Raw genomic sequence first — 25,280 nt, 5'->3', positions numbered from 1 at the left:
GGGGGAGGGGAAGGGCCTGGTGGCCCTCAAAGGTCCCTTCTACATGCAGGATCTAGTGGTCAAATGATCCTAGGTCTGAGAGCCCGAAACTGAGATTGAAATCCGGCCTCGCAAGTGCCCCCAGTGGGGCCTCAGTTTCCTAATCTGTAAAAATCTGGGGTTTAACCCTAGGGTTTGAAGGAGTGCATGATCCTAGGAACGCTGCCTCCTGGAGGCCCGGTTCCTCCTGGTCTGTGTGGGCACCAGGTGGCCTTTTGCTCCCTTTCAGCCAAGAATTTCTGAACTCCCCCCACTTCCTCCGGCGGGTTTCGCCTCCGACCCTCGCTGGCTTTGCCCATGGCAAGCCGGGGTTCCAGAATGCCCGCGCCGGAGTCCCTCCCGGGCTCCCGGGGGCTCCAGCGGGGGGCCGCTCCCTCCGGTCCGACTCTCCGCGGGCCGTTTGGAATGTTCTGGAGGGCTTGGCCATGGCCTTCCCGGCTCATCCTCGGAGGAGGAAACTGAGGCAGGCAGGGCGGAGCCGGGCCGGGGCTGGAGCCGGGCCGGGGGCGCGGGCCAGGCCGGGAACACGCCCGGTGGGAAGGGAGCCAGGCTGCTCTTTCCCGCTTTCCCCCTCCCCCCACGCGCGGCCCTCCCCCTCCCCTCCCCCGCCCCGTTTGGGGTCGTGGCGGCGGGGCGGGCCGGGCGGGGCGTGCGGGGGGCGGGCCGGGCGGGGCGGGGCGCGCGGCTGGCTTAGCCTGCGTGGCAGTCTCTCCCCACTCGGGCGGGGCGGGGCCCGCGGCGGCTGGCGCCCCCTCCTTCTTCCCGGCCGGCCTCCTTCCTCCTCCTCCTCCTCCTCCTCTCGCTCTGCCTCTCTCCCCGCACACTCTCTCTCTCTCCCTCTCTCTCTCTCTCTCTCTCTCTCCCTCTCTCCCTCCGGCCGTCCCTCGCTCGCTCTCCTCTCTCGCCGTGGGCAGCGCGGCCAGGAGGTCCCCGTGCGCCCCGGTGCCCTCGGGGCCCCCGGTGCCCCCCCGCGCCCCGGGACCCAGCAGGAGGAGGCGGCCGCTCCGGCGAGCGGACCGACCCGGCCGGCGAGCAGGCGGGCGGCCGGACGGGCGGGCGGGCGGGCGGGCCGGCGGGCGCGCTCCGGCTCCCCCTCTCCCCCATCCCACTCAGCCCCCCAGTCCCCCAGCCACCCCCGGCCCGGCCCCGGCCCCGGCCCCGGCCCGGCCATGTCCTCCGCCAAGCAGCGAGGCTCCAAGGGCGGCCAGGGCTCGTCCGCCCCCTCCGAGAAGGGCGCCCACCCGGCGGGCGGCCCCGATGACGTGGCAAAGAGGCAGCAGCAGCCGCAGTCCGAGCAGCAGCAGCAGCAGCAGCCCAGGCAGCAGCAGCCCAAGCCCAAGCAGTCGCCCCAGCCTGCCAAGCAGGCAGCCCAGCAGCAGAACCAACAGCCCAAGCAGCAGCAGCAGCAGCAGAACCAACAGCCCAAGCAGCAGCAGCAGAACCAACAGCCCAAGCAGCAGCAGCAGAACCAACAGCCCAAGCAGCAGCAGCAGAACCAACAGCCCAAGCAGCAGCAGCAGAACCAACAGCCCAAACAACAGCAGAACCAACAGCCCAAGCAGCAGCAGCAGAACCAACAGCCCAAGCAGCAGCAGCAGAACCAACAGCCCAAGCAGCAGCAGCAGAACCAACAACCCAAACAGCAGCAGAACCAACAGCCCAAGCAGCAGCAGCAGAACCAACAGCCCAAGCAGCAGCAGCAGAACCAACAGCCCAAGCAGCAGCAGCAGAACCAACAACCCAAACAACAGCAGAACCAACAGCCCAAGCAGCAACAGCAGAACCAACAACCCAAACAACAGCAGCAGAACCAACAGCCCAAACAGCAGCAGCAGCAGAACCAACAACCCAAACAGCAACAACAGAACCAACAACCCAAGCAACAGCAACAGCAGAACCAACAACCCAAGCAGCAGCAACAGCAGAACCAACAACCCAAGCAGCAGCAACAGCAGAACCAACAACCCAAACAGCAGCAACAGCAGAACCAACAACCCAAGCAGCAACAGCAAAATCAGCAGCAGAACCAACAGTCCAAACAGCAGCAGCAGCAACAGAACCAACAACCTAAGCAACAGCAGCAGAACCAACAACCCAAGCAGCAGCAGCAGAACCAACAACCCAAACAGCAGCAGCAGAACCAACAGCCCAAACAACAGCAGAATCAACAGCAGAACCAACAGCCCAAACAGCAGCAGAATCAACAGCAGAACCAACAGCCCAAACAGCAGCAACAGAACCAACAGGCCCACCCCAAGGGCAGCAGTCGGGGAGGGGGTGGGGGAGGTGGTGGGAAATCCTCAGTGGCCTCCTCCTCCTCCTCCTCTTCCTCCTTCTTTGGCAAGCTGGCAAAGGTTCTCAACTTTCTCTTCTACCTCACCCTCATTGCCGGGGCCGGCTTCTCTGTCTACTATGTCCGTAACGTTTTGGAGGAAGTCCATCAGATCCGGCTCCGGAATGAGGGCTTCACCAGACAGAGAGAGGAATTGGGCCAGGGCTTACAAGACGTCATACACAAGGTAACAGCCCCTATTCCTCCTTTCCTTCTCCTTCCAAATAGGGCAGCAAGCAAGGCAGCCCCAGGGCATCATCCCTCTTCTCTCTCCACGGCAACAGTAGAGCTGACTTAGTGGGTTAAGTTTGGCAAGTGGGCTCCATGGCTGTGTGACCTTGGGGAAGTCATATCTCCCTTTCCTGGGTCTCAGTTTACTCTCCCATAAAATGAAGGACTTCTAAGGCACTGTATGTTATGAATCCTTTCTGAACCTCTCTATACCTCAGTTTCCCTTTCTGTAAAATGAGACTAGACTTAAATGCCTCTGAAGCCCCTTTCAGCTCCAGATCTATGATCCTAAGAACTTTCTACCAATTGGATCTGAGGCAAACCATTTAATCTCTCTAGGTTTCCATTTCCTCATCTATAAAAGGAAGGGATTAGATCACTTAGCCTCTGTCTGCCTCGGTATCCTCAGCTGTAAGATGAAGATAATAATAGCTAGTATCAGCCTCCTAGGGTTGTTGTAAAGATCAAATGAGATAATATTTCTAAGATGCTATGTGAACTCTAATTTGTTGGGAGTCTTTTTTTTTCAGCCGTGTCTGACTCTTCATGACCCCATTTAGGGTTTTCTTGTCAGATTCTGGAGTGGTTTGCCATTTCCTTCTCCATTGTATTGTCTATGTTAAATTGTATTTTTATTTTTTGTTAAATATTTCCCCAATTACAGTTTATTATGGTTTGGGAAGCACTGGATGGTTGTTGATCTTTCCCCCTGCAGATGTGATGAAGTGACTGCCCAGGGTCACACAGCTAGTAAATGCCTGAGGCCAGAGCTCTTATACATTGCACCATCTTAAACCCCTATATAAATAATAGTAATCATTATTTATCTTGGGATCCTAAGCACTAAATATGTATATCTATATTTATATAGATGTGTTAAAACTCCTTTGAGCCTGGTGTACTTTAGCTATTATCTTTATTTTACAGATTAGGAAACTTCAAATTTATCACTGGTGATCACAAGCATTTCGTTAGATCTCACCATGTGTGAGTTATTATAGGAGAGGGTCGAAGACAAAAAAAGAATAACAGTCCCTGCCTTCATAGGACTTACATTCTATGGGTGACACTGGTGACCTCGAAAATAGATACAAAGTTTATAGGAAGAAAATGAAAGGTGACAGAAGAATAGACAATGTATATAAAAGCTAATGTGGGGAAGTGTGGGGAAGTGGAGAAGGGCTTGGGGGGGGGGGCGCTTTGAAGAAGGCTCCAGAGTCTCCAGAAGGCCACACGGGGCACAGGAAGCAGCATGAGTAAAGGTGTGGCCATTGGACGCAGTGGAGTATGTGAGGAAGACCTAATGGTCTAGTTTGGTTGACTTGTAGAGTCTGGGAAGGGGAGTGATGTATAATTTAAAACTTGGAAAAATAGATTGGAAAGGTTTTGAATATCCAATAGGAAAATTTGTATTTTAGTTTTTCTTTTTTCTTTTTTTTGCAAGGCAGTGGGGTTAAGTGACTTCCAGGGTCACACAGCTAGATAATTATTAAATGTCCAAGGCGAGATTTGAACTCTGGTCCTCCTAACTCTAGGGCCAGTGCTCTATCCACTGCGCCACCCTGCTGTCCCTGAAAAATTTATATTTCATGCTAGAATGAGGACTCTCCCTTATCTCCCCCTCTGTAAGTTGGGATGATTTGGTTAGAACTCTACGTTAAGAATTTATTTTGGAGATAGATTATAATTCTCGTGTCTTTTTTATTTGATATATTTAGTGCTTTAAAGTTTACAAAAGTGATTTACAAAAAGGACCCTTCTCTATGACTTTGAGGTTGGGGACTGTTATTATCCTCATTTTACAGATGAGGAAATCGAGGCAGCTGTACTGGTTAAACAACATGCTCAGAGTCCCCCAACTAGTAAGAGTCTTGACACCCGATTTGAGTTGACTCTGGGTCTGGTATGTTATTCACTGTGTCATTGAGAGTTGAGAGACAGCAAGATAAAGGGTCTTGTCCATGGTCATCTCCTAATAAATGTGAGAGCTTTGAACCTGTTTTTCACTCAGAGTACAGCAAGCCTGCTTGTTTCCGGGGTCTGCTTTGGCGAGTGAGCCAGAAGTTGGCATCTGGCTCTGTCTGGGAGTGTCCCTGGTGCTGATCGGATCATCTTAGCCCTTTCAGGGAAGGGGGATGCTCTGGTTGGATAGGGATCCAGCCAAGTGGGCCTTCTGCAGAGCCTCTCTGGGCAGCCCCAGTGGGGTAGGGTTGGGGGGTGCCCAATCTTCTCCCTCTAAACAGAACCCCTCTTTGTCTTTGTTTAGACAGCAGTGGGGGAAACACGTCTTCAAAAGGTATTTCTCTGAATGGGGCTACAGTAGTATTTTGTCAGCCGAAGGGTGATTAGCAAAGGGAACCTGTCACAAAACATTAGCCTTGACCTGGAAGGAAATTCCCAGTCTCTGAGCTGATTCTTCATTGACTGGAAACAGCTGAGTCTGCAGAATGGCTCAGGAGGGCTGGGGAAAGGTGGCCAGGCTTGTCATCAGCCTGGGCCCCACCCAAGCTGTCCCAGACTAAGAAGTCAGAGTGGATCCAGTGCTTGTCCTCTCCTGGCATCCTAAACTTACCTGGGAACCCAGAATTGGGAAGCTAGCTGAAAGAAACCTCAGATCATTTAGTCCAACTCCCTTATTTTACAGTTGAGGGAACCGAGACCCAAGACTGATTTGCCCCTTGTTGCCCAGAGTGTAAAAGTCAGAAACGTATTTGATCCTAGGTCCTTGGCCTTTATAGTCAGAAGGACTTCTTTCCTCCCAAAGGTTCTGAAATTTTAGAATTGAAATTAAATTTAGAGTTCTTCCAGTACAGCCCTTTAATATGTGTATGTGTGTGTGTATAAAATATGTGTGTGTATGTATGTATATATATATATATATATATATATAAATAAAATATTGGTTCATTTATAAAATTCACATAAATAATGTTCTTTATCAATAATACAATCATAATGAAATGACATGTGATTATAATGTAAAAGGGGCAACTAGGTGGCACAGTGGATCAAGTGCTGATCCTGGAGTTAGGAACACTCTTCATTGTGAGTTCCAATCTGGCCTCCAGCACTTTTTAGCTGCCTGACCCTGGACAAGTTACTTAACCCCTGTTTGCTTCTGGTTCTTCATTTGTAGAATGAACTGGAGAAGCAAATAGCAAACCACTTCAACATCTTTGCCAAAAAGCTCCCAAAGGGGTCACAAAAATTCAGACACAACTGAAAAACAACTCAATGACAACATAATAGAAGTAGCATGTAATGCTTATTTTATTTATTTTCCATTACTGTTTCTAGGTGTTTTAAGGGTTGCATAGAATGGAAGGAATCTTAGAACTAGTCAAACTCTAGTAGAAACAATCTCAAGGATTCCTGTGGTATGCATATTGACTTCGATTAAAAAACTGTAGTATTGTCTAATGTAGTTTTGTTAAATATCGCCCAATTACATTTTAATGTGGTTTGGGCAGCACTCTGGAGTTGTTGATCTGTATATTCCATAGATTTGGGTGACTCATCTGATCTTAGCTTAGCTCTTTCTTCACTTTACAGATGAGGAAACTGAGGCCCAGCAAGGTTAGGTCACTCTTCCAGTGTCATGCGGACAATGTGTGCTGGATATGGGAGATAACCCCATGTGAGAGGTAGAGATGGGACTTGATGGACCCAGTGCTCTCTCCACCACATCACAGAGAGGGATGTTTAACCCATTAAACCTTTCCAGCTGGAATAGCGTGCTGAGAAACACTTCATCTTTGGGAGATGGTGCATCCAAAGAGGTGGTAGGGACATCTTAAGAGCCAGTCTCAGAATTGGCCAGGAAGACCTGTGTTCACATCTGTCACTAGCAGATTTTTTAGCAGGGCATCGCTGGGGAATCTTGTCATTTCTCCAGTTGCTTTCAAGAAATCAGTGAATTGAGATTCAGTGATCATTCTTTTCTCCCCAATCCGACTGGTCTTCGGAAGTCACCCTTTCTGGGTCTTTTAGCAATAGTTTTTTCAATCTGTCAACCAAATGAGACCATTGATCATCTCCTCCTTTGATCAGCTCCCCTGCAGATCTCTCACTACTCCCCAACACCACCATTCTCTTTCCTCTCTCCACTGCCCCATGGACCGAATTTGGACAGATGTCTTTACCTTTGTTTTAACTTGTTCTTCCTTCCTAGACCTTCTCCTCCCATCCCTTTTTCATCTAATCTTTAAAACCAGTTGAGAAAACAACATTTCTAGAGGCTTGAGTACTGGGCTCTGAGGAGGGAAGACTTGGGTTAGAGTCCTACCCTGATGCTTACTATGAGACCATAGCTAAGTTATTCAATCTCTTAGTTTCTTCTTCTATAAAATAAGTATTATAATAATAGTGAACATTTATGTATTTAAATTTTGCAAAATACTTTAGGCATATCTTCATTTGGTTTTCATGACAACCCTGTGAAATAGGTGCTTCTGTTATTATCCCCATTTTACAGATTTGCAAACTGAGGCACAGTGTGGTTGAGTGACATGCCCAGGGTCACATAACTAGTAAGAGAACAAGATAGGATTTGAACTCAAGTCCTTCCAACTCTATGTCCAGTGTTTTGCCCACTGTACCACCTTGCTGCTATCCATACCCATATTAGCTGCAATGCCATCTGTGAAGTGCTGTAACTTCAGAACTCTGGAAACATCTGCTGTTATTACCTTAAACTCTCAGTGCCCCTCTCAGGTGGTGAGACTAGTGATCTCAGTTGGATGGTGTCTTGTCAGGAATGTCAGGGAAGGAATTATCGGCTGGGAGGGCAAGGATGAGATGATGCCTGAGTTTTCTTCTGACCTTGAGAGTCTGTGGTTGGCTCAGAAGAGCTCCAAATCTTTCCCCTCATGTCATTCCATGATCAGAGTATCATACACCTAGAACTGAAAGACAACTTCTTCATAGGATTGGGGAGGAAACTGATAAGATTCTTTCCCAAGATCACACAAATCTTTTTTTAAAATTTCTACTATTATTTTTTAAAGATTTTATTTTTCCCAAGTTACATATAAAGATAATTTTTAATATTGAAAAAATTTGAGTTCCAAATTTTTTTCTCTCCTCTCCCTGAGATGGTAAGCAATTTGATAAAGTTTATATGTGTTCAGTCATGCCAAACCAGTTCCCATATTAGTCATAGCTGGAGCAAGCAAAAGAGAATTTGAATCTAGATTCTCTGACCCCAGAGCTAGGATTCTTTTCATGATATCACATGACCTCATTCATTGAGATCCTATAGCACATTTGCCTCCTCCATGAAGCCTTCCCTGATCATTCTTCACCCCTAGCCCACACCTTTTCCTATTCAATGATCTCTCCCTGAACTTTCCTCTCCTGCCTCAAGACCTCTCAGAGGATTTTATATCTCATTAAGCTATTATGAATTAGTTGTTCCCTATCTCTTAACTAGACTGTAAGCTGCCTAAGGACAGGGACCTTGCTTTAACTTTTAACTTTGTGTCTCCCCTGGCAACTTGCATAGTATTTGGAACATAATTAGGTAGATCGGTATGGATGGATAGATAGATGAATAGAGAGGTAGATGCATAGATAGCTAGCTAGTTGAATGGATAGATAAATGATGGGTGGATGCTTAGATAGTTGAATAGAAGTGGATGGATGGATAGTAGATAAGATAGTTGGATGGATAAATAGGTGACTAGAAAGGTAAATGATAGGTAGGTGGATAAATAAGTGGATAGATGGATGGAGAGGAGGAATCGATAGGGAGATGGATGTATGACTAACAATTATAATAATGTTTGTCCTTCATTTTTGAAGAAGACCACCACATCTGGGAGGTGATGCCAAGACGAGCACATGAATTGGATTGGAGGGAGGGGGCTGTACTAAGTCCCCAGCCTCACTTTCTCCTCCTGAGCCATCTGGGTCCAGTGGCCAGATCTAAATCAGGACAACTGGAGACGGCCCTGGGTGTGAGGCAAGCAGTGTTAAGTAACTTGCCCAAGGTCACTCAGCCAGTTAAGTGTCAAGTGTTTGAGGTCGATTTGAACTCAGTTCTTCCTAACTCAAGGCCAGTACTCTATCCACTGCACCACATAGCTACCCCTGGATGTTTGACTAAAGAAAGCATTAAGTATCTGCATATGCCAGACAGCTAAGCAAGCAAATCATTGCTTTCAAAGAGCTCACATTCTGTTGGGGGAGGACTCACTTATAAAGGAAAGTTGTAAAGGAAACTGTACTCTGGGTGAGGAAATATAGTGGGGAAGTGTTATGGAGGTCTGCTTCCAGACAAGATGAGACAAAAGTTCCTCTTATCAGAACAGGAGCCCCAGAGAAAGGGTGCAAGGTTGAGGGATATAGGAAGATGAATTTGATGGCAACCAAAGTCCTATAAAATCAACATGGTCAGCTAGCCAGGAAGTAGAATTAAAGGTCTGGCAAGGCAGTTACTTGGTCCATGCTGACTGGCATTCAATGATATTGATTTAGCCCATAATTTCCCTGGGAGGAAGGTACTCTGAATGCTGATGATGCTGAAACGATATCTAGTACAAGGCCTTCATTTTATGGATGAGGAAGCTGAGACACAAAAGGGAAGTGATTTACCTGAGGTAGCATATGTTGGCAGATTTGGAATTCAGACCCAGGTTCTCTGAAACTCGATGCTCTGTTCTCTTCCAGAACTGCCTGGGTGGGATTGGTACTACTTCTTTCCCATTAAGAGATTGGGGTAGTTATGAGCATCATAGATTTTGAGCTGCAAAGGATCTAGGTACTAAGTCTAACTGTGTCATTTTATACAGATGAGGAAATGAAGACCTTATAGCTCAGGTCAGATAACTTGTAAATGACAGAAGAAGACTGAGTTTTGGACCTGGGATCACAGTCTTCAAAGTGGAAGGAATTTAGCTGAGTTAACAGATTTAGAAGCTGCAAGGGACCTTTCATGTCATTGTCTAATCACCTAAAAAAAAGAGAAAACAAAGACCCAGGGAGATAAAGGGGTCAGGGGTCAGAGTCACACCCAGAGCTCTCTTCTTCCCCTTCCACTGTTTGGGCTTAGGGGTAATTACAAAATGGAATTTCTCAGCTCTGTGGGATAAAATTCCACTTCCTCGAGATTATAGATTCTCCTTCACTAGCATGCTTTTACCCAAGATTGGATGGTTCCTTGATGGTTCTTGAGTCCTTTCCAGTTCTGAAATTCTGTAAGCCTCAGGCAAATAAACCTATTTATTAGTAGAGCTCTTTAGAGATCAAGAAAGGTGGAGTTGTCCAAGGTCATCTCCCCTCGTTCATGGATTCTTTACCCTATTTGTGCCTTAACCTTGGACAGTCTATAAAATTTATAACCCCTTCTTAAAGTAATGCATTTAATTGCTTCATATAAAATACAAAGGATTATTAAGGAAACCAGTTATATTGGAATACAGTTTTAAAAACAAAGTTTACAGACCTGAGGTTAAAAACCCCTTCATGAGGGATTGGACCCCAAGTCTCATCAGTTCCCTCTCTGTCTCTTATCTCCTTTCAGTACCCTGGACTGTGTATTACATATATTAGGTGTTTAATAATTGCCGATTGACTGAATGGATGGGATAGGAGAAGGAACATTTTTTCAGTAGTCTCCTGGTGCCTTGGGACCTGCTCAGGATGAGGCTAGTCAGGGAATCCTGCCAGTTACACAGCTGTTTGACTCGTAGCCTTGGCTGCCAGGGATGTTTCCTGTTCTGCTCTAACTCCCAGTCCCCTGAAGCTAAAAATAACCCCTATGCCCCCCCCCCCCCCCCAGTAGCGGACATTCCAGCCGAGAAATAAAGGGAAGCCTTGATGGAGAGCAGCTTCAGGTCTGGCTGCAACCACGGCTGAGTCTCTTGTAGATCAAGAGTGGTGGGGAAGTTTGAAGTCACAGAAACTTAGAAGAGCCCCTGCCACCGGCCAGTCTTATCAATGGCCTACCTTCAGGACAGTGCTCAGGATAGAAACTCACTTCTTCAGATATGTCTGATTGGATCTCCCCATCCAGATTCTAAATGAGAATTTCTCATTTGGCTTGGTGTGTAAAATGGAAGATGAAACCTCAGGGGTGCAGGGCATCAGAGAGAAGCCTTTGTTCAATACACACCTATTAATGGGTATTGGGAAATAGATTTAGTTTAGACAGCCTGGGTTTTTGGATGGAGTTTTTTAATAGACTGTAATCAGAACTTCCTTTCTTTCTTTTTCTCTTTCTCCCCCCCCCTCTTCCTCTTTTTCTCTCTCTCTCCCTCTCTTCCTTTCTCTTTTTCTCCCCCCCCCCTCCAATTTCCAGTGTTTTCCTGACAGTCCTAGGAGGTAGGTGCTGGAACAATCACCCCCATTTTGCAGTTGAGAAAACTGAGCCTGAGAGAGGCTAAGTGACCTGTGATCACAACTAATAAATGTCAGAGATTGAATTTAAACTCAGATTTTTCTGACTACAAGTCCAGACTCTACTACATATCATACTGTCTCCTCTCACAGAATGAGAAACTAAGGCTCAGACAAGGGAGGTGCCTTGTTGAGTATCACACAGGTAGTAAGTACTAGACTCAATATTTAAGCCCAGGACATAGGATCATAGAATTAGAAATGAAAGGAACTAATCCTTTCCTTCTAGGGCTATCTCCACCCCCCCCCCCCCATTTTACTGATTGAGGAAACTGAATTTCAAAATGATGAAGTGATTTGCTTAAGGTCACACAGCTGATATCCAAGACTGAATTCAATCTCAGGCTCATAGATAAGAAATCCAGTCCTTTTTTTTTACTTCATTGTCATGTTTCCCATGTGGCGCAGTATTTAGGCAATCTATTAATGCTCTCATAATTTAATAATAGTAACTTACCTTTGGCCTATGAGGATGTGCCCTTAATCTTCCACTAGATAGGCTCACATTTACTATGAGCTTGTAGTTGTGGGAAGAGCCTTACCCTCATCCACTCATCCATGCATTCTTTTCTCCAGACAAAGGGTTACATTTGCATTGTAGCCTAGGGTTTTACACTCTGGTCTGGAAATGGAGAGACCAAATGACCTTTTGATAAATTTAGATTCAAATCTGGGTAGACCTGAGAGCTCTTCTCATCCAATCTCCTTATTTTCCAGATAAGAAAATCAAGGCCTACACTAGGAAATTGTCTTGGCCAAGGTTACATAGGTAGCCTGGTCTAGGATTTGAACTCAAGTCACCTGACTCCAAAGCTAGCCTTCTTTCCACTCCACATAGTATTCCTTAAAAAAATTATTGCTAACTTTTGTTCTGAAAGCACGCTCGCATCCCAATATAGCTCTCCTCCCTCTCCTGATGCACTCAGACAGCTATTCCTTATGAAACAAAAATTTTTTTTAAAAAAGCATTGCAATAAAACTAAGTAACATATGGAAAAATTCTGACATTAAATGAAATGTTCTGTACCCAGAGTTCCTCACCTTGCAAAAAGGGGAAGAAATTTCATTTCATATTTCTACTTTGAAGTTGTAATGTTTTAATTGACTGAAGTAACCAGGGATTTTGAGTGATAGTAACAGTCCCAAAATTTGTACCCAGGTAATGAGATCTAATGAATTTAGAACTGAAAGGGACATCATGAGATGTCCTTAAGAGGACATCTGGGGGGCAGCTAGGTGGCGCAGTGGATAGAGCACCTGCCCTGGAGTCAGGAGGACCTGAGTTCAAATCTGCCCTCAGACACTTAATAATTACCTAGCTGTGTGGCCTTGGGCAAGTCACTTAACCCCATTGCCATGCAAAAACCTAAACCAGAGGACATCTGATCTAACTCCTAACCATGAGTAGTTTTAACCAGAGAATTTTTTAAAAATTCTTTTTTCTTTCTCCCCATTATATATCAGTGAAGTTCCAGAAGCACTCATGAATGATGGAGTTCAGAGCAGCTTCAGGTCTGGCCACAACTTGACTGAAGGAAATGGAAAAAGGGAAGAGAGAATGTAGGGTATCATCAAAAGTGGTCTCAGATGCTGTGTGGTTATGCATCTCAAGGGGAGACTGATGATCAGGGTAGTGAGAGAGCAAAAATCCAAAGAACCTGGCTTCCCATCATGACTTTGCTGCTAGCTAGCAGTGTGACCACCGGGTCTCCTTTCCACATGTATTAATAAACATAGCTGTTTAAGTGTGGCTCTGCCTCACTCAAATCCAATTCATGTACAAGTTAATACATCACTCTCCTGATATTATTAGTCAAAACAAAGGATGAACAACAACAAACACTCCCCCTGAAGATTTAAAATTGGCTCAGGTTTCAGGTGCCATCCAACACATCCCTGTCCAGTAGTGGCATATCATATATCATGTCCCTGAAATCTTAGTGCAGTTTTATGCTATTTGCTTAAATAATATGTCTTAAGCGAATAGCTTAATAGCTTAGGGCAGTTTTATGCTAATCACTTAAAATCTATTATTAAGGCAAGTAGTATAAAAGTACACCAAGACTTTTGGGACACCTAGTACTTCGTTCACAATGTTAGGGCAGAATTCAGTGGACCTGTCATCTCCCTAGTCTTGGATACTGGGCATCTCACTGATGATCTCATTAAACACACACACACACACACACACACACACACACACACACACACACACACAAATTCTTGTATTACAATATAATTGCTTTCCTTTGTAATCCTATTGACTTGAATTAGGACTGGAATTTAGGCTTAGAACTGATTCTAGAACTGGCTTTCTCTGCCATGTTGTTAGGGGCATCAGAAGAGGTGGGGTATGTGTGTTTGCTGAGTCACTAATGACAAATTTCATTACAAAATTATGTATTTTGATCTATTTTCATCCGTCCCAAGACCACCAACCTGGCCCATCTTGGATTCTGGCACCAATATAGCCTGGCACATCATAGGGCTTTATAATTCTAGTTGATTGATCACTAGCCTATATAGAGCTGATAGGTTACCAGATTGTGGTGGATGTAAATTGTCCTCTTTCCAATCCATCTGCTTCTCCTGGGAATTAACAGCCTGCCTTTTTCTTTTAGGTGCAATCTCTGCAGTCTACATTTGTGAGTTTTGAGTCCATCTTGAAAAACTCCCAACATAAGCAAGAACTGACAGAGAAGGCAATCAAACAGGGGGAGAATGAGATCAATCGTATCAGCGAAGTGTTGCAAAAATTGCAGAATGAGATCCTGAAGGACCTTTCGGATGGCATCCACGTCGTCAAGGATGCCAGGGAAAAGGATTTCAACTCCCTGGAGCACACCGTGGAAGAGAGACTCACAGAGCTCACCAAGTCCATCAATGAGAACATTGCCATCTTCACTGATGTCCAGAAGAGGAGTCAGAAGGAAATCAATGAGGTGAAAGCCAAGATCGCTTCCTTGGAGGAGACAGATTGGTACAAAGATGACTTAGAGGCCCTGAAGGACAAGGTGGATGGACTTCAGACCTCTGTGAGATCCAGAGATAAGGATATTGAGTCTTTGAAAAATTCCATGGAGACCATGGAGTCTGATGTCTACACTGAAGTCAAAGAATTGGTGAGCTTGAAACAAGAGCAAGAAAAGTTCCGGGAAGCTGCTGACAGTGAACATCTCACATTGCAATCCCTGAGGGAGAAGATTCTTCAGGCTGAGGCTTCCTTGTCCCAACTCCCCAATGAGATAAAGAGATTGGAAGAAGATGTGCGCCAGGTCAAGGCAAACTCTGACCACCAAGAAGAGAATGACATTTTCAAGAACACAGAGGCCTTAGACTCTCTTCAGAGGAGGAGTGATGATTTTGATTCCAGATTTGAGCATCTGGAAAGTAGCCTCCAGACCATTCAGACGGCAACTTCTCAACAGATGAAAACTCTGGAATCTCTTCTTTCCAAGAGTGAAGATCATGACCATCAGCTGGCCAGTCTCCAGGAGCACCTTGAAGGCATCACAGCCTCCCATGGACTGCTGGATGTGGATAAAGATGGCCTTGAGAGTACCGTGAGAAGCCTGGGGGAGTCTCAGCTCTCCCTCTACAACGATGTGGAGGACCTGAAGAGAAGCGTGAGTGAACTTCCCAGTGCCGTGGACTCTCTTGAGAAGGTGCGGAAACAGGTCCACACTCTGCTTGAAAAAGACCAGGAGGACAGTTCTCTCCCTCCTAACTATCTAGAAAAACTGGCATCCCTGGATGACTTAAAGTCCTCCTTAAACCAACTGGAATCAGACCTCAAAATGGTTAGGACTGCTGTGGACAGTCTGGTCGCTTACTCAGTGAAAATTGAAACCAATGAGAATAATTTAGAGGCCACAAAAAGTTTATTGGATGACCTGAGGAGTGATCTGGATCGACTATTTGTGAAAGTTGAGAAAATTCATGAAAAAATCTAAACGAGTTATCGATGCTGGTGTGGAATTTCAAAGTCCCCCCTTCCCACCCCACCCCCATCTCTCATGGCCAAAAGAAAAAAATTTATCCCTTTTTGTAAGGAGCAATAGGCACTCATGGAAGCCCCTGGGCATTTTCCGATGCCCCCTTGCCAACCTGTTTAATTTATTTGCCATTCGTAGGCTATACTTATGAAAACAGGGCTATGATTGCTTCATTATTTTGTATTGACTTTTAGCTTTCTCCTTGAAGGGCCCCCATCTTCAGGATTCCAAGGTTTCTGCTAAAAAGATTTTTCAAACCTCACAGAAGGTCGAGAATGATTTCAGGTGACAATAAACAGGAACAGATTAGCATTATTAGCCTCAAAGGACCATCTTGGCCACCATTTTTTTTACTCAAGTCATAAAAAAAGAATGCTAAATTAAAATTGTCCTTAAGGAAAATAAATTTGGTTTTTTGGTTTGATTTTTTTTTTAATGGGCATGAGGGAAGGCCCAAGTTTTCCATGAGATGTCAGTCACTTATAGTCTTCCACTTTTAAACTGGCTGGAAACCAGAAACATCAGCACAATTTAGGGGGAAAAAATTATTACAATTCCTAGTTTTTTGGGTTTTTTTAAACTACTTTACCTCCCATAGGTGCTTTCTCATAGTTTCTCTTTCATCCCTATTCTTCCCACCCCCATTCTATACATCCTCTAGTGATATCAAAGGTAACTATGCAAGACTCAGAAGGCTTCCAATGCCAAGATGGGGCATCCACACTGAGTAATCCTGAACCCATCTGTGCCAAATCTTCTAGATGGGTTATCAGATAACTCTTAGACTTAGCAGCCCAGGAAAGGGGTCTGATATAGTCTTGAATCATATCCCAGGAGCAGCACAGCGGAATGGGGCGATCCCTCAGGTATGCAGACCAAATGTCTATAACCTATTTTTTTTTAAAAGTTTTTTAAAAAAATGATACTCTTGGGGATCTGCTAACAGTGGATTCCTTGTCTGTCAATGGGAAAAAAAAAGTATGCACTGCATTTCATGTCATTGTTTGCTCTGTCCCCGAGCTGCCCTATTCCTGATGGTCTGTCCTGTCCTGTCCTTCCTTAAAGCCATTTTGTTTTTCCTCCATTGGGAGTAATTTCAGATGTTCGTTTAGTTGACTGTGAATGAACTGTATGGCTTCTTTACAGTATTTTTAATTCTTAATAAACACTTTGGAGCTTTGTACTTGTGGGTGTGGTAGGAGTTGTTATTTGCTTGAGGGGCAGGCCTCCTTGATGGTGTGGCCCAAAGTGATTTTGCCTTTCAACAATGAGCTGCTCAAGGTAGTGGTGGCTATCCTCTAGGCCTCTGAGTATTCAATCACTTGCTGGAAAGCTGACTGGGATCCTGCCACTTATTTGTTCTTTTCCTCCCCAGAGAGGAAGCATGGCTTAGAGAGTGGAGAGCTGACCTGAAACCCAAGGAGGATTTGGGATCAAATGAGATACTTGGAACGCCTTTAACACAGAGCCTGGGACATAGCAGACTTTTTAAAAAAATGCTTATTCCCTTCCCTTCTCTATTGTCTTCCAAGTCTCATTTCTGCCATATATCTGACCCTGGGGAAGTCAATTTAACCTCGGTGACCCAGATATTTAGGATAAGGTTTTTAACTGGATTTTTTTCCGCTTTAATATTTTGATAATTGTTGAATTGTTTTAGTTGTGCTTGGCTTTTTGTGACTCCATTTGGGGTTTTCTTGGCAAAGATACAGGAGTGGTTTGCTATTTTATTCTCCAAATCATTTTCCAGAGGAGGAAACTGAGGCAGACAGGATGAAGTGGCTTACTGAGGGTCACACAAATAGTAAGTATCTGAGGTCAAATTTGAACTCTGATCTTCCCGATTCCAGGCCCAATTCTCTATTTGTAACACTACCTATCTTATTTTATGATTTTAAAAATATTCTAGAAGGGGGTCCAACATTTCCATCAGGTTACCAAAGGGGTACATCTCACACACACACACACACACACACACACAGAGATTAAGAATTTGTGATCTAAGATCATTATTTTTTTATTTTTTTTTTTGTAAGGCAAATGTGGCTAAATGGCTTGCCCAAGGCCACACAGCTAGGTAATTATTAAGTATCTGAGACTTGAACCCAGGTACTCCTGACTCCAGGGCCGGTGCTTTATCCACTATGCCACCTAGCTGCCTAAGATCATTATTTTAACAGTTGCCAATCTGGACTGGTAGAGTGAACTTCCTCACTTGAGATTCTACCTATACCAATGAAATCACAAGTCTAGTCCTATCCACAGTTCTCTCACTGAGGATTATAGATTTAGAGGTCACCCTGTCTAACTTAACCATTTTTCAGATGAGGAAACTGAGGGCTAGAAGGTAGCTGATACAGACTCTGAATTCATTGCTGTTTATATACTTCCTTCACAATACAATTCCTTAGCCAGGTATCTGAAGACCTCAGTCTTCCATATTTCAAATGCCCTCCTTCTTCATCTTTGACTCTTAGACTCCTTAGTTGCTACAAAGTTCCAACCAGTTTCCTTGGATTCTCCTTGGAGGTCCCCTTTCCTCCTCAAACTTGGTAAACTGTTCTGTTTTTGACTTGGCTCTTTGTCTCTGCCTTGCCTAATATTGTCCTTGACATGTTAGGTATGGAGATGAGACCTATGATTTCTTTGGTTTAGAGAAATCCCAGATGAGGAAACTCTCTTCAGATCGGTAGATAACCATCTTCATTCAAGTCTTAGAGTTTCCATGCGCATTAAGTGATTAATAATAATAATAATAGCTGGTATTTATATTGTGTTTGCTATCTGTCAGCACTGCTAAGGTTTTCCCAATTATATTCTTTGCTCCCCTCCCTGGGAGGGAGTTGCTTTTGTTATCTCCATTTTACAAACAAAGAAACTTGACCACAAGTGAAGTGCATAGGGTTTTAGCTGTGTCTGAAGCCAGATTTGAATTCAGTTCTTTCTGACTCTGTCCCATACTCTTATCTACTATGACACCCAGTTGCCCAAGGTCCCCTAGCCAGTGGGACTTTGAACCCACCCAGGGTGATTCCATCCACGAGACCAGCCTGCTTCTTAGAGTGTTTGTTTGAATTCACTTGAATACATTCAGCAAACATTTATTACATGCCTACTGTTTTTTTGCAGTAGACACTGAAATGGGGTAGGGGAAGAATAGAAAATAGGGCTGAGCTTTTAGGAGGATGAGCTGGGTGGTGCTGTGGATTATAGAGTTGGCTTTGATTGTAGGAGCACCTGAGTTCTAATCTCACCTAGGGCACTTACTAGCTGTGTGACCCTGAGCAAGTCACTCAAATCTGTTTGCTTCAGATTCCTCATCTGGAAAATGATCTGGAGAAGGAAATGGCAAACTGCTCCGGTATCTCTGCCAAGAAAATGCCAAATGCGATCATGAACTCTCAGACACAATTAATGGGATGGGCTAAACATACACAAATTAACTTTAAAGAAACCAATAGTTTTAAGCTTGTATATATGTATATACCATTTAAATACTTTATAGATAATATGCATATTATGTTTATAAACATAACTTTATAAATGTGTTTAATTTTTTTTTACATATTACATTTTTCTGAACTGAATCATGCTTATAGGAAGCTTAAGGGTAGGGACTACATTTTCCACTCTTCCCTGACCCTTTCAGTGCCTACTTGAGCTCCATGAACATAATAGGCACAAGATAATTGCTTGCTGAATGATGATACCAATCCCTCAAATTCATGCTGTAACTTAGACAATCTACTATCATAGCAAACATTTTGTTTTATTTGTGAGATTATGTGAACCAACACCAAAGTATGGAGTCTATTTGTTATTATTTTGGAGCTAATTGGGATTAAGTGACATGCCCACAGTTACACAGTAAGGTTCTGAGGTCACGTTTGAATTCTGGTCTTTCTGATACCAGGATCCTGCATGGGGTTTATTATTAAGAAAGCTTGAATGTAGGATCAAGCTGTTTGTATTCAAATCCTAGTTCATTGTGACTTGTAAAAGTTGCTTTATTTCTCTGGGCCTCAGTTTCTCCATCTGTAAAACAGTGGTTGGACTAGATCATCTCTAAGATTCCTCCCAGCTTTATCTCTATGGTCCTATAATCTCTCAAACCAAAATCACAACTTGACATGTCCTTCATTTCCTTCTCTTTAAAAAGAAGAGTTTGGATGGTAATGATCTTTTAGAGATTCCTCCCATAGCTGAATAGGTGATCCTTTGGGGGTCTTGAGTAGTATGTAAAAGGACATGAGTTCTTCCTCCATTTCCCCTAGAATTAGAGAATTTCAGAGCCGGAAGGGGATCCTTGCCCCCTCCTATCTGAGCACTAGAGAAATCTATTGACACATCTCAAGATTGGACAGGAAAGACAAAACAATAAAAACCTTACATCTTTATTATCATGAGCATTAACTGAATAAAGGTTAACTTTTCTCTTATTTTAAAACGTGATTCTGAAAAGGGGCCCATAAACTTCACCAGACTGCCAAATCAGGATGCCATGATGCAAGAAAAAGGAAAAAGAATAAGAACCTCTGCTCTAGGGGCGTTAAATAGAGAGAAGCCAATGTCCTCATTTTATGAATGAAGTGAAGGAATTTGCCCATGCAGCCCTTTTAGCTTTAATACTTGGCATTCTATTCTGAATATCTCATCATTAAACTGCATAGGATCTTTGATTTAGGACTAGAAGTGATCTTAGAGACTAATTCAATTCATTCATTTTTCCAGATGAGGGAATTAAAACCTAAGGGGAACATAGTCCCTTTTTTTCTATAGGTAGCACTTTCCACCGAGAGTTCTCAAAACTTGACTTTTTGAGTTCTTACTGCTCATCAGTGCAATGTTTCTGTTCCAGACGCTCTCTGACTTAGAGTTTGAAAACACTTGAAACTTCCACTTAATTTATAATCACCAAGTTATATCCTCTCGGTAGCATTTCAGTGACCTTCCCTTCCCAGAAACCTAGACTGTCTTGAAGATTTAAAAGGGCCTTTGGTTTTTGTTAAATTTTAGGCGAATTTTGGTGCAGTAGCCCTGGACTTGGAATCAGGAAGATTCAGCTTTCTGAGTTCAAATCCGACCTCAGATACTTGGAAGCTGTATGACCCTGAGCAAGTCACATTACCCTGATTGCCTCAGTTTCCTCTTCTGCAAAATGAGCTGGAGAAGAAAATGGCAAATCTCTCCAGTATCTTTGCCAAGAAAATCTCAAAGGGAGTCACAAAGAGTCATTCATGTGCCCCCCCCACCTACTTCTCAATTTCCTTTTCTAGATCCTTTTCCATTTTAGGATTTCCTATCCCATTACCTTAATAATTGAGCAAGCTAGGTGGTGCGGTGGATAAAATACTGACCCTGGTGTCAGGAGACCTGAGTAAAAGTCCAGACTCAGACACTAGCTGGGCAAATCACTTAATCCTGATTGCTCTGAATCCAGGGCCATCTCCAGTCAACCTGATTCATGTCTGTCCACTGGACCCAGATGGCTCTGGAGGAGAAAGGGAGGTTGGTGATTTTGCACAGCACCCCCCCCCCCCCCATTTAAATGCAATTCACTTGCATGTCCTCCTTGCATAACCTTCCTGATGTCATGATCTTCCAGAATGAACAAATAGCAGCCACAATAGAGATGGATATCTGCTGGGGCTCTGCCTTAGACTCTATTTTTATCCAATCCTTGTTCAATCAACATTTATTAAGCACCTAATATGTCCTAGAGGATTAAAAAAAAGAGAGACAAAAAATAGTTTCTGCCCTCAAGGAACTCATAATCACAAGGAGCAAACTAATAAACAGAGTCAAGTTATATATGATATAAATAGGAAACAAGAGAGAGAGAAGACATTGTTAGAATGAAGAGAAGTTAGGAAAGGTATTCTGTAGAAAGGGAACTTTTAATTAGGACTTAAAGGAAAATCAGTATCTTTCTGGAAATCTCATTCCTGATAATCATAGGATCATAGATTTAAAGGTGGAAGAGACTTTAGAGACCATCTGATGAGGAAACTTTAGTGTTTTGATCACAATCCTTTCCATACTAAGATATCAAAGTTCTCAGAATTCTGGACCTGAACCCAGAACCTACTCTAGCTGTTACCCCTCTTTCTAAGGGATAATTCCTATAGTTTCAGATATATCTGGGCAGATGACTCCCTTGAATCTAAATAGTCAGCCTCAATCTCCCTCCAGTCAATTGCCTACTGGATATCTTCCTGTGGACATCCCATAGACATCTCAAAATTATGAGTCTTTGAAATCTTTCCTTCAGATATCCCACCATCCTCCCAGTCACCCAGGTCCCTAATCTCTGTGTCTTTAAGGGACTGAGGACAATCAACCACCCATGGGGGTGGTGAACTACTTCCTCTTTGTGACCCTGGACATATACCTAGATCTCAGAGATGGAGGTAACTCTAAATCTATAATCTACATTTGTGCCTTAGGAAAGAGAATTTCCTAGCTGGAAATCACAAATTCAAATCTCACAACAGGAATAGTGCCTCATATTAGGCAATGGGGTTAAGTGGCTTGCCCAAGGCCACACAACTAGGTCAGATTTGAGCTCAGGACCTCCTGACTTCAGGGCCGGTGCTCCATCCACTGTACCACCTAGCCGTCCCTATGCTGCCTTCCTAATTGGAATATAAACTCCTTGAGAGCAGGAACTAGCTTTGTTCTTCTTTGTATCCTCATTGCTTATGCTACACTCACTTGACAAACCTTATCCCTTATTAATCAGTATTAATTAATGAGTATTGCCCAATCACTCAAAATGAGAACTTTTAAAGACTTTAGCTTCCAAAGACCCACTGCATCCAGGGCCATCTCCAGTCATCCTGATCCATATCTGGCCATAGGACCCAGATAGCCCTGAAGGAGAAAATGAGGCTGGTGACTTAGCACAGATCTCCCTCACTGAACTCCAATTCATATCAAAGTCATGGCATTGCCTCCCTGATGTCATGGTTCCCTCCAAGAAGGATGGACAAACAACAATATTTCAATTTGATGACATCACTTGGCCCTTGACTTCTGCTTAGGTCTGCTTGTACCTGGGCTCTGTTCCTTCAGCTTTTCAACCTACCTTGTTTCTCTTTTCAGTTTCCTGATGGAGTCCCTTAAGAAGATCCCCACCAGGTCTGGCTTCTGCCACAGCTCTGGCCCCCAAGCTCCTTTGCCATTGTCAGATCTATTGAGCTTTGACCCTCCAGCCTCCCAAGTGACCTTCTATGCTTTTTTTTCTGTTGCACCTGAGATACCTGGGTGGCTCAGTGAATAGAATACCGGCCCTGGAGGACCTGAATTCAAATCCAACTTCAGACACTTAATAATTACATAGCTGTGTGACTTTGGGAAGGTGCACCTGAAGCTCACTTTTTACCTGTTAAACAGTTGATCTATTTTTAAAAAAATCCATGAATGTTTTACATGAATATCTATATATAACCGATATCAGATTGCTTTCTCAAGGAGGGAAGGTGAAGGGAGAGTTTTCTTTTTTGCAAGGCAATGGGGTTAAGTGCCTTGCCCAAGGTCACACAGCTATGTAATTAGTAACTGTCTTGAGTCTGGATTTGAACTCAGTTACTCCTGACTCCAGGGCCGGTGCTCTATCCACCTTGCCACCTAGCTGCCTCGTGGGAGAGATTTTGAATTCAAAATTTTAAAAAATAAATGTTAAAAAAATTTTTTACATATAACTAAGGAAAATAAAATAATAAATGAATGAATGATCAAGCAAACAAACAAATAAATGATAATTTAATAAATAAATGAAAAAAATTTCACAGTAAGTTTTAAGGGATTGAACCTAGTATTTGGATTCAGAAGGTCCAAGGACAAATCTGACCTTAGATACTTACTATCTATGTGACTCTGGACAAGTCGCTTAACAGCTGACTCAGTTTCTCCATCTGTAAAATGGGAGTAATAATACATCACAGGGTTACTGTGAGGATCAAATGAGTCCATTTATAGGACACAAGTGAAAGTGATGTATGAATGTTAGGTATTATGGTGATAGTGCTAGTGGTTGGTACTGTTTATCATCCCACATCTCTCTAAGGGATGGTCCTGAAGCTACTTCCTTAACCGTGGCTGTTCATCCCTATTTGAAAATAAACTTTGACAGCCCATTTTGATAGCTATGGGGAGTAGGTTGAAAGTTTAGCTTGCCAAAGTCTGCCACCTAGTGACTAATTTGTATAAAACAGCATTATCAGAAAAATGGCCACATTCAGCCCTTGCTTTCAATTGAATTCAATAAACATTTATTATCTTCCTATTATATGCCAAAGACCTTGCTGAATACTAGGGATGCAAATAATAAGAAAGAAACCCCTACAATCTAATGGGGGTAGGGAGACAATAAACAAAAAGGAAACTGGAAACTATCCATTAGCTTAATTGATTCAAATGCCTTCAAAATATGCCCATTCTACAGATAGTGATGACATGACATGCCCAGTGTCATGCAACCACCCTAACCCAAGACTTGAGACCATGCTTTCTAACTCAGGGAGCTCAGAACTGGAAGAGGACTCAGGTCACCTGGTCCTACCCATTGATGAACAGAGATGGAACAGTGGATAGAGTGATGGACATGGAGCTGGGAAAACTTAAGATCAAATCCAGCCTCAAATATTTACTAGTTGTGTGATGCAAGCAAGTCACTTGACTTTGTCTGCCTCAGTTTTTTCATTTATAAAATAAAAAATCTAAGATAGTATTTCTAAGTGTTCTGTAAAATTTAAAGTGATATATAAATGTTAGCTATTTATTATTATTATAATTATGGAATGAATAAAAAAAGCATTTATGGGCTTATTATGTACCAAGTACTGAGTATGCAAATTGAAAAGTAAAACAGGGGGCGGCTAGGTGGTGCAGTGGATAGAGCACTGGCCCTGTAGTCAGGAGGACCTGAGTTCAAATCCAACCTCAGACACTTAATGATGACCTAGCTGTGTGGCCTTGGGCAAGCCACTTAACCCCATTTGCCTTGGAAAAAAAGCCCCTAAATTAAAAAAAAAAAGAAAAGTAAAACAGACCCTGATCTTAAGGAGCTTACACTGAAATAGGGTAAGGGTTCTTTCTTTTTTTTATTCTAATTTTTTTCAAGTTAAGATTTCTTCCTTCCCTCCTTCCTTCTTTTTCTTTCTTCCTTTCTTTTTTGGTTTTTGGGAAGCAATGGGTTTAAGTGATTTGCCCAAAGCCACACAGCTACTGAGTATCTAGAGTCTGAGACTGGATTTGAACTCCTGACTCCAGGTGCTTTATTCACTGTATCACCTAGCTGCCCCCAGGATAATGTTTCTTAATCTTTTAGGCGCCATGGCCATGTTTGGCAGTCAACCTGGTAAAGCTAATGAACCTCTTCTCAGAATAAAGTTTTAAAAGCATAAAATAAAATGCATATGGTTAAAACATGTTGAAATGCATTTTGTTGTTATTTGTGTCTAACTCTCTGGACCCCATTTAGGGGTTTTCTTGGCAAAGATCTTGAAGTGGTTTGCCATTCCTTCTTCTACTCATGTTACAGATAAGGAAACTGAGGCCAGCAGGGTCAAGTGACTTGTCCACAATCACACAGCTATTAAGTGTTTGAGATCAGATTTGAACTCATGAAGATGAGTCTTCCTGACTCCATGTCTAGCATTGTGTCATTTAGCTGCCCATTGAAATACAGTTAACTATACACAAATATGCATAATACATATGTGTATATGTATTTAAGTATGTAAATGTGGATACATATATCTATAACTTCACAGATGGAATTTAAGAACCACTGTAATATGGGAGAGAAAACACATATAGGAAGAAGTGTCAGCTGCAAAACAGATAGAAGGGTCCTGAGGTCTTTACTGAGTGTCTTTTTCATTTTGCTTGCTAGATTCCTTGTCTATTTTTGATTATGAATCATTTGACAGGGACAAAGACTTTGTTGGTAAGCATGGCTTCAGGAGCTGTGCCTGCTGCATTTGCCAGCTCAGATCTCTATGTGGGTTGCTTCTCTAGATAATTACAAGTCACATAACAAGAAGAGGGGATAACAGAAGACAGGGGGCTATACTGATGACCACACGTTGCATATTTTTAACTGATAGAAAGGCCTCCAGCTAGTTGGGTAGATAGATCCTCCACAGATGATTTTTGGAAGATTTGGACAAAAATCATAGAAAATGAGTAGGCATGATCTGGGTTACCATCTGCTCCGGTGGAGGGATGACTCATTTTGATGAAATAACAGATCCATGGGAACATCATATTGAAATGAAAAG

The 25,280-nt window shown here is 43.3% G+C and overlaps 1 protein-coding gene across 1 annotated transcript; it reads left to right on the top strand.

Annotated features, from left to right (window-relative positions):
* Window positions 1-1,137: 1,137 nt before the first annotated feature.
* Window positions 1,138-24,617, top strand: CKAP4 (cytoskeleton associated protein 4). Its single transcript, XM_074226761.1, has 2 exons — window positions 1,138-2,558; window positions 13,621-24,617. Exons 1-2 carry the CDS (start codon window positions 1,209-1,211, stop codon window positions 14,950-14,952), a joined length of 2,682 nt encoding a protein of 893 aa, XP_074082862.1. The 5' UTR covers window positions 1,138-1,208; the 3' UTR covers window positions 14,953-24,617.
* Window positions 24,618-25,280: the final 663 nt, after the last annotated feature.

The sequence above is a fragment of the Macrotis lagotis genome, chromosome 2 (genome assembly GCF_037893015.1).
Source record: "Macrotis lagotis isolate mMagLag1 chromosome 2, bilby.v1.9.chrom.fasta, whole genome shotgun sequence".
Classification (NCBI taxonomy): domain Eukaryota; kingdom Metazoa; phylum Chordata; class Mammalia; order Peramelemorphia; family Peramelidae; genus Macrotis; species Macrotis lagotis.
Note: the sequence above shows the minus strand (reverse complement) of the source record. Positions and strands in the feature narration are given on the sequence as shown.

What these genes read in the sequence shown, in the direction of transcription:
- CKAP4 (XM_074226761.1), top strand. Translation starts at nt 1,209, where the DNA reads ATGTCCTCCGCCAAGCAGCGAGGCTCCAAGGGCGGCCAGGGCTCGTCC. An exon ending in TACAAGACGTCATACACAAG is followed by an intron (nt 2,559 to 13,620) that starts GTAACAGCCCCT and finishes TTTTTCTTTTAG; the next exon opens with GTGCAATCTCTGCAGTCTAC.